Below are 10,229 nucleotides of genomic sequence, written 5' to 3' on the forward strand. Positions count from 1 at the left end.
TTCGAATGGTTTTCTATATATTTTGGTGGCGGTGGATTACGTCTCTAAGTGGATTGAAGCCATTGCAACAAGGACAAATAATCACTCAGTTGTTTGTAAGTTTGTTCAATCCAACATTTTCTCCTGTTTTGGTATTCCGAGGGTCATTATCAGTGATGGAGGGTCACATTTCAAGAACTTTAACTTCGGGAAATTATTGAAGCGATATAGTGTGAATCACCGGATTGCCACACCTTACCATCCGCAAACGAGTGGACAACTCGAAGTGTCCAATCGTCAAATAAAAGAAATCCTCATGAAGACGGTGAGAACGGATAGGAAGGATTGGTCTAGCAAGTTAGATGATGCATTGTGGGCATACCGAACGGCCTACAAGACTCCGATTGGCACAACACCTTACCAGATGGTTTATGGAAAGGGTTGTCACTTGCCAATGGAGTTAGCGCATCGGGCATATTGGGCAATCACAACGGTAAACGCGGATTATAATGAAGCGGGAAAGATGAGACAGTTGCAATTGTGTGAAATCGAAGAACTTAAAGATGAGGCATATGAGTGTGCATCAGCTTACAAAGACAAACTCAAGAAAGTACACGATGCAAAATTGAGGAAGAAAACCTTTGAAGTGGGTCAAATGGTTTGGTTGTACAACTCAAGACTCAAGGTGTTTGCGGGCAAGCTTAAAAGCAAATGGATGGGCCCATATGTTGTTCGGCGAGTTGGGAGGTTTGGTGATGTAGATATCCAAGATGAACAAACGGTAAATGGACATCGCTTGAAGCCATACTTGGAGGGGAACGACATAAACAACTTGGAACTTGACAAAGTGGGCTACATTCTACGCCCGGTCGATGAGCAACAACCATGAGAGGCCCAGGTTTGGTAGTGTAAATAGTTAGTATGTTATTTTATTTTGTTTTGTATAGTTTGCACAATTGTCGTATTTGCTTGAAGTCCGTGTTTGAAACAAGTGTGGGGACATTCGGGTCACGAATTGCTCTAACATTGTGTTGAGGACAACACGGGACTTTCGAGGGGGTAAGGTAATTTTTACATGTTTTTGAAAATTTTTAAAAACACAAAAAAATTGAAAAAAACTGGGAAAAAAATATAAAAAGACACTTAAAAACTGCATTTTTAAGCAAAACAGGAATGCCCAGATACCACCGTAAGTTACGGTGGTACCGTAATTTACGATGGACTAGAAATCTTTTTGGGATTTACGGTAAAACGCTACTGATTTACGGTGGGATTTTTGTGCTAGTATCCACCATAATTTACGGCATCCACCGTAATTTACGGTGAACCTGGCGAGTGTAAGGGTCGTTTCAGATACAACAGTTATAAAAAATAAATAAATAAATAACGGGTCACGTGAATTTCACCCCATCCAATCGTTTCCCTTCTCTTTTCTCATCCATTCATCATCATCTTTCACTTTCACAAGACCCACCAAATCTAAGAAACTCCATAACCTTCTTCAAGCTTCAATCCTTCATATCTCCCTCAATTCTTGACCAAATCAAGTGAAATCTAGGTCTATCTTGACTAATTTTTCACGTACTTGCTGATTTTGCCAAGAGATTTATGAGAAAATGAAGTTTTCTGGTCCGAATTGTTAGTGCATTCGTCTGTCATCTTCGGCTTGTATCGAGTCTTGTATAGAGTTGGATAGATCCGGGCACGAAAAACGAAAAAGTGGATTTTAGAGTTGATTCCGCTTGAAATGACACTAGGTCATTTTTATAACAACCCTCGGTAAAACCGACACCTCTCATAATAATTATGTCACCCTAATATATCTTTAAATATATCAACTTGTCTTTATATGCACCCCGTATGTGAAAACCGAGCCCCAAAATAGATTATACTATATAAAATAAATAAAAACAATAATTATTAAGCTGAGGCGGGCCGCGTAGGGCCTCACCTCAAGCTTATGCGGGCCGCGCGAGTATGTAACCAGACTTCGCCAAAACTATAAGTTAAGGCGGGCCGCGTGCAAGGTAGCCCAAGTTCATGCGGGCCGCGAGCACCTGGAAATCTGGCAACGCCCTGGGCCGCCACCTGGCCCAACACCCGTCGAAGCTATACGATGACTGGGCCAAGCTACGCGTTGACCCAGCCTTGACGCGGGCCGCGTAAGCTTAGCCCATATGTCACGCGATGTAACACCTCGAATTTTTGTGTCCAATGATGTGTTAACACGTGTCATTTGATTACACGTGGCATCCATAATAAATAAAGGACTAATTTTGACAAACCTTGAAAGTATATAAATTCGAGGGTTATAAATGTCAACAAGGGTAAATATACTGTATAATAACCCTAAATAAATGCTTGTACCTTCAAACGAATAAATCATAAATCGTACGGAAGCGAAACGCGGAAGAAAGTGAGAGATTACAAGCTACAGGGGTTAACTGTGTCAACATGTTTAATTATACCTCTGAGTGACCCTTTAACGTTCCCAAGGCTTCGTAACAGTATTATACGCTCACTAGAATATACTGTATAAATTCCGCGAAGTTCCGTCTTAAAACGAAAGAGTTATACTCAAATTCGTATGAGAAGGGTTAAAAGTGTCAATAATGAAAGTTAAGGCTTTCTAAATAATTAATAAACTAACCGGGGACTTTATAATGCGGGTATATAACACGAGGCCCCTATCGGTAAATAACCGAGGGCCAACCCGCAAAGTTACCCCTTCAAACCCGAAAGGTCAGGTAAATCATTACGAAAGATTTCGTTATTAATTACCAGATTCTGTAATCATTTCAAAAGATTTAGAAATTCTGGAAATCTAACCTCTCGCGGCCCGCGTGAGGTTTAGACATAAGTTGAGGCGGGCCGCGAGCCACCTCAATTACGCGTCTGAGTTCTTAAACTCAGGCGGCCCGAGTGGAAGTAGCATGGAATGTCCATGCGGGCCGCGTGGGACGCCCAGATGCAGAAACATTGTAACTACTTGACCTTTGGACCCTTTGAACGACCAACAACCAATTAATGGGGCATGGGCACTCTATGCTCGACCCATAACACTTAGGGGACATCTGCCCATCATCCACACTCAGTGTAGCATGAGTTGTAATGATCTTAGAGCCTAAGTTTCACTATAAATAGCCACATTGGCTCATAACAATTCACACAACACAAATCAACTTCTATGGTCATTCTAAAGAAGCTCCAAGCATCTTTCTCTGCTCTATAAACAAGAAACAACTTCTGTAAGTCGTTCACAATCAAAATGGTCTTGCATTTCCATAATTATAGCTCATAAACGCAACCGTCGTAACTAACGGTTGTCATTACAATAACTTGCAAATGGTTCAGTCTTATGACGGATCAAAAGTAGTTTTGAGTAGGTAATTATGTGGGTAATAAACCTCTAAAAAGGTTCCCCCTGATCACCACTCTAACTATGTCAAAAATCGAGTCAAACGTGCGGTTAAAAAGTCAACAGAAAGTTATTTTAGCGATTTATGCATAATCTGTAATGTATATGTTATGAAACCTGTTTTGACACTTATAAAACATGATATTAAGTATATAAACTTGTTTGCGCTCGTTTGAATCGACCATTTGCTATATTGAACCGGTTCGGAGCCGAATGTCGCAAAAGTTTGACTTTTGCTTTGACTTCAGTTCTGACCCGTTTTAGTGAGGTATAAATATACCTTAGGACTCTCTTAGGACCAGGTTACATGATGGTACAAACCTCTGTGATCGGTTCATGAGTTATCCGAGTCTTTTACGCATTTCCGTCATTCGCCTAAAAGTTGACCGTAACGGCCTTTTGAAATTAAAACGAGTATTTCGGACACGTGAATGGACCAGAACCTTGCTTATTAAATTATAGGCATGTCCTTAAAGTTTCACGTCAATCCGAGGTCTAGAATGAGAGTTATGCTAAATAGCGCATTTAAAGTAAACTTTAGTAATTAACGGCGCAATTAGCATAACACCTATCTAATCCAAGATTTCGTCACCAAATCTTTTACCCACTGTTATAAAATAATATTTTGGGAATTTTAAAGATTTTTAATAATTTTTACCTCGCTCATAACCTGCGGTTATGGCTACGGTTCGGTAAATACCGAATATGCCCTTTTTGGCCAAAACATGAGTTCTACAAGGTCTTTTGACCCGATTCCAGTTGCTACTGGTTTTAAATAATAAATAAAGTATTTTAAGCTTTATGAGCTGTTCGGGAAAATCAGATTTCCTATAGAACTCGAAAAGCTCTTTAAAAGTCTTTAAAATGACCGAAAAGCCCCTACGGGGCATAATATTAACTTAAACTCGTTACGGGCGTCACGGGAGGTATCCTACTGATACCACAACCCATTTAAGGCATATTGACTTAGGAAGTAAGCGTACGGCTCTCATGGTTAACCGTTTCGCCTATTGCGCGCACGGTTCGGCTTATGAAACTGGTTTTCATAAATTAGCCGATACGGGTCAAATTATATTGTTTGAACCCCAAAATCCAGAGTGTGAACCTTGAACCCATATAAAACAAGTCTCTGAACTTGCTTGGGGCAGAATCACATTCCATTCTCGGTTTTCGCTTTTCGCGCGATTAAACCATATCTATATATATCGGAACCAACCGGTCTAGGCTACGGCCATTATAAAGACTCGTTAGGATTCTAAGAGGTTAATTAAAACCTTCGTTCCAGATTAGGAGCCCCAGTAAAAGCTATCGGTGATTTAATCCAAATTAAGGAAATATACTTGCAAAGGTAAATACTTTAACTTATTTCCCCTATATGGGCTTGGGTTACGGTATATTAATACCGCTTGATTGAGCATTATATTCTTCCATCGCTTAGGTGGTTAAATTAAATAATATGATCGGCTCATTTAAACAGTTTTGTTGCTTATAAGCCTTTGGGGGGTTTAATGACCGTTGTCCCGGATATCCTTGGCATCATTTTACGAAATGGCCACGACCATCGACATCCCGGTGTAGGCGTACACCCGGTATAAAGTGTCGACATTAAATTAAAAGACGTAGCCGTTGGTTTTTATGCTACGGTTTTACGCAAACGTGGTGTGTCTATAAATCTTTAACCCGGCACGACCCGGGCTACTGAACGCATAAAAGAACATGTAAAACGTTCACAAGATTTTATTATAATTTTCCCAAGTTATAAAAGAGTTTGTGCCTTGTGCATTCAAATCAATTTTAATAAACATTTTCAAATGTGTCAGTTGAATGTATTTACCAGTGTAAACTGACGTATTTTCCCCAAAAAGATTAAGTGCAGGTACCTAAACGTAAATTGGCTGGTATTAGCTCCCTAGCGTCGTGATAAGTCTCGCAAGCTTGATTGCAGTATCTGATGGAACAATACTTTATGTTTATTTACGATCCGCTGTGGATACATTCGACTTCTGTAATACATTTGATATTACACTCAGAGGTTGAAATATATTTATTTATCTTTAAGCTTCCGCTGTGCATTATATAATTGTGTGGTTTGACTATATTGTTGCCAACATCATCACGGTAATCCCCCACCGGGCCCACCGGTGAGCCACGTGGAAATCGGGGTGTGACAGGTTGGTATCAGAGCCAACATTGAGTGAATTAAACACTACCCTATTGTGTTTAATCTCAATGACACAATTGCACATACTTGAGTCTAGACAAGAACTTAGGACAAATTCGGATTATTACTCCTTTTTGTCTTTATTTTCGATTTGATTTTTAATAAGTTTTGGAGGAGGACAAATGCTCGTATGTCTACACGAGGAGGAGGGGGTATCCACTTCAGCACTCCTCGACATTCTAGTAGTAGCCACTATCCGCCGCTACGAGAAGAAGGACATTCAAGTCCTATACAGGAGGCGAACTCCGCACCAGCTGCACAAAATTCGCCACCATTTGGGTATGACCAACCCATACCTGCTTACACGGGTCCAACGGCTTACAACCCGTTCGAACCGTCACAAGCACAATACAACTACGGCTATGAGCGCGACCCATATGTGGTGTCGGCAAGATATAATGCGCGCTACCCTGACGGAGCACATGGAAACATGGGACCACCGGACTACTCAGCTCAGGGGTATCCAATACCTCCCAGACCTCCAGTTCCGCAACAAGCGCCACAACCACGTTTCTCTCCTCCTGAACAGGAAGAAATACTCCATCGACTAGATCGTGTGGAGAGAGAGTTCGAGGAAGAAAAGAAAAGCCACCGAGGATTTCTCAAGGGCTTGGCAAACCTACTAAAGGGCAAAAAGAAGAAACGTGACCATTAGCCCTTAATAATTGTACTAATGTAATTTCTACTTTGAAATAAGTCCCTGCGTGGACACTTATCGTATTTCAGTCCCTACGTGGACTTATCTTTAGTCCTTGCATGGACATCTATCTTGTATTAGTCCCTACGTGGACTTGTCACTTATTTTTAAAAACCTCTATGGAGGTATGTACTATTTGAAAGACCCGTTTAGGGCAGTATGTAATTGTATTTGAGATTTTGGAATGTATGTTATGAGTTTTGTTTTAATATATATAAAATAAATCAAAACCATTCCTTTTATATTGATCTGTCTAAATAAAGAATCTTAAAAGGTGAAACCTAGCTTGGTGTCTTTTAAGATCCAGTCAAGATGGTACGACCTAATTGAAAAGATTCTGATTCCCTGTTAACCTCTGTACGCATGTTAACAATCATGGCAGATGTGATTCGTTAAAATCACGCACGTCATTCATATACAATAATCCTTTAAGGATTTCAAAACCCAACTAAATGATTTATAAATCGTGGGTTAAATCACCAATGAAGGTGATCAATGTTATTTAAAACATCCATTAGTGATGTAGTGCCTACGGGCCAGTATTATAAAAACATCCATTAGTGATGTAGTGCCTACGGGCCAACCTTATTAAACATCCATTAGTGATGTAGTGCCTACGGGCCAAACTTATTAAACATCCATTAGTGATGTAGTGCCTACGGGCCAAACTTATTAAACATCCATTAGTGATGTAGTGCCTACGGGCCAAACTTATTAAACATCCATTAGTGATGTAGTGCCTACGGGCCAAACTTATTAGACATCCATTAGTGATGTAGTGCCTACGGGCCAAACTTATTAAACATCCATTAGTGATGCAGTGCCTACGGGCCAAACTTATTAAACATCCATTAGTGATGTAGTGCCTACGGGCCAAACTTATTAGACATCCAATAGTGGTGTAGTGCCTACGGGCCATACTAATTGTCATATAAGACAAAAGGCAGTGGTAGTCTATGACTCCCTGTCAGAAAAAGGTAATGAACTAGGTTTAAACCTCAAGGCTTTGATTCTCTGAAATCCTAGCTTATAAATTATAAATGTCCTAGTGACTAGGCCTATTGTGCCAGAATACCTTCATGCTGTGATTCTCTGAAATCATAGCTTATAAATTATATATGTCCTTGTGACTAAGCCTGTTGTGCTAATATACTTAAAGGCCTTGATTCTCTGAAATCATGGCTTATAAATAAAAAATTGTCCTTGTGACCAGGCCAATGGGTGCCACTAATAGAACTGCTAATGTTTTATAATTAGGATAAATTATAATAGAAATCCTAAATAAATATGATTAATAAATTAACCAAATATGGTCTCTGCTTACCATGGTTAGTAAATGTCCCCATGGGGCAATTCCGTAACAAACATCCCCTGTAAGGGAAGTACCTACGGGCTATAGTTAATGTCCTCTGAGACTAAAGACAGTGGTAGCCTACAACTCCCTGTCAAGAAAAGGTAATAAACTTTGATTCAAACCTTAATACCTCGATTCTCCGAAATCATGGCTTATAAATTAAACTTGTCTACGCGACTAGGCCATTTGTGATAGTATTAACTTTTAAATTAGGATTTATGATAAAAATCCTGAGTAAAATAAATATCCTTCCTTCTCTGCCAGTATGCAGTTTAAAAAGAATCTTAAAGGTAATCCCCCACCGGGCCCACCGGTGAGACACGTGGAAATCGGGGTGTGACACGAGGGCCGCGAGAGACCCCAGATCAGATCCTATAAATAGCACGCATCGGCTTCATTCGACGATCGCTCAATTTCTTTCTTTCTTACTAAATTTCCGAGTAGTATACACTATACCCGGGCATTATACCCCCTAAAATAGCGAGGTTCTGCTACGATGTAAGTATTATAACCCCTGGAGACGTATTAGATACGCTGCCCGATTGATCTAGGGTTCCGTAACGGCTGTCGTGGTTCTGCCCGACGTAGTCGTTGGAATGCCGTCTCGGGGAGGGTATTACTAATGTTAAAATGGGTTATTATACTAACACACGTGCATTTGTGTAAATTATAGATATTCACCAGGAAACCCTAAAGAATCACCTAAGACAGCAATGTGAGTTGATCCACTTTTTGTTAACTGTTTTTACAAAACCTTAAATTTCCATGCGAATAACAGTTATTGAGTATTTGTAAGAATACAATTACAGTCGGTAAATTTGGGGTTTTGTATACAAAATTTGTTACCACCTGGTAAAGGAGTAACATGACCATAAGTCGGAACGACATTACCGTGTGGTGGTAATTGATATAACTTGGAAACAAATGTAATTGCGGATGCGCCCTCAATACTGTTCACTGTGAATTTTTATTTAAACTTGATTAAACTGGGATTCACTCACCAGTATTTCCCACTGACAAAATGTTTTAAAACGCGTTTCAGGTAACAATATGTGAAAGCCAAATAGAAGCCAGCTGGACAGCACTGAAGGCTTGGAAAAGTGGCAATAAAGTTACCTAAGAATAAAAGAGATGCTTTTTAATAAATAAATAGGATTTATTCCTATGAAACGTGTGTATTGAAAACTTGGGTTTTACCCATATGTATAATATTATAAAACATGGTGGTTTACTCTGATTAAAATATTTCCTAACTACGGTCCTGATGAAAATTTCCGCTGCCAAATTGGATAAATAAATGTGATACCACCGAAACTGGCTCACGGCCGCCCGTTCCCGGGAGATAGGGATCGGGGGCTGTGACAGAAGGTGGTATCAGAGCTATGCCACTGATTCAGCCACAGAAGTGTTCTGCTGACATCAAAATTCAAAGTGTTAGGAAATAAATTATGGAAATACGTGTATAATTGTATTTCTTGCTATTTGTTATCTGACTATTTGTTAGTTTACAGTATGAGCGACCAAGGACCTTCTGACGCCTATCGTCAACTGTCTGGTTCGCCTAGGAGCGAAGGCACCTCCTCTTCTCAGCCTGCCCTCTCAGGGTATTCTACTGACACAGAAGAAGGGATCTTTGTGTTTAAGGCTCAGTCTGAAGAGCCATTTCCTCAGAAAAAAAGGGGATGGTTCAGTAGGGGAGCGCACGAGCGTAGGAAAAGAATGAAAAAGTTGCAGGAACAGCGAGTGTTAGCCGCAGCAAAAAGAGAAACTGATGCTTATAATCAGGATATGCTCAATAGGGGTATCGCTAATATCCATATTTTAGCAACCACTGCTGCTGACCCAAACCTGGAACAAATGCTAGCACCCCAACCACAAAATCCTGATCAACCCATGGAAGTAGAAGACCAGATAGAAATGCCTGATTTCAACCCGGAGGAAATACCTAGGATACCTGCACCTGATCCTCTAGACCCAAACAATTACGACCCCTGGTGGGACGATGTTAGGGACTACGTGCAACAAAACCCAATACAGGAAAATGTGCCAATGCCCAACTTAGGAGCTTACCCAGGGTTAGATCCTCAAGATCCCTACAACATTAGTGATGCATATGTTAGGGAAATTTTAGAGAATCCATACCCGTACCAAGCCCCTATGCCTCCGTATCAGGAACCCGTACCTCAGTTTCCAAACCCAGTCCTAGAACCTGCACCCCCAATGACTGCAGAAAATGTCCAGGAACTTAGGACTTTTGGGGAGGAAATTTTAGAAAGCAGTGATCGTATGCGACAGGTGGGAGAACGCCTCGTATGGAAATACGATGAGCGTAATATGGATTTTTGGATGAATCCATATCAGTGAAGGTGATGGTAGAAACAGTAATAATAATAATAATAAAATAATATATGTGTGTATGTGTTAGAAAAAAAAAAACTACGGATGCTTATTATTAGTATTGTAGCTTTACATTCCAGTCAGTATTGTAATTTAAATTTCAGCACTAGTGTGTAATGATGCATACTATATAAATAGAGTAAAAGTCGCAATGCTCGACGTT

At 40.1% G+C, this 10,229-nt stretch overlaps 1 protein-coding gene across 1 annotated transcript; it reads left to right on the forward strand.

Annotated features, from left to right (window-relative positions):
* Positions 1–403: 403 nt before the first annotated feature.
* LOC110876239 lies at positions 404–868 on the forward strand. Its single transcript, XM_022124416.1, has one exon. It carries the CDS (start codon positions 404–406, stop codon positions 866–868), a length of 465 nt encoding a protein of 154 aa, XP_021980108.1.
* Positions 869–10,229: the final 9,361 nt, after the last annotated feature.

This window comes from Helianthus annuus, chromosome 9 (genome assembly GCF_002127325.2).
Source record: "Helianthus annuus cultivar XRQ/B chromosome 9, HanXRQr2.0-SUNRISE, whole genome shotgun sequence".
Classification (NCBI taxonomy): Eukaryota; Viridiplantae; Streptophyta; class Magnoliopsida; order Asterales; family Asteraceae; genus Helianthus; species Helianthus annuus.

Coding starts and splice junctions, on each gene's coding strand:
- LOC110876239 (XM_022124416.1), top strand. CDS start 404: ATGGTTTATGGAAAGGGTTGTCACTTGCCAATGGAGTTAGCGCATCGG.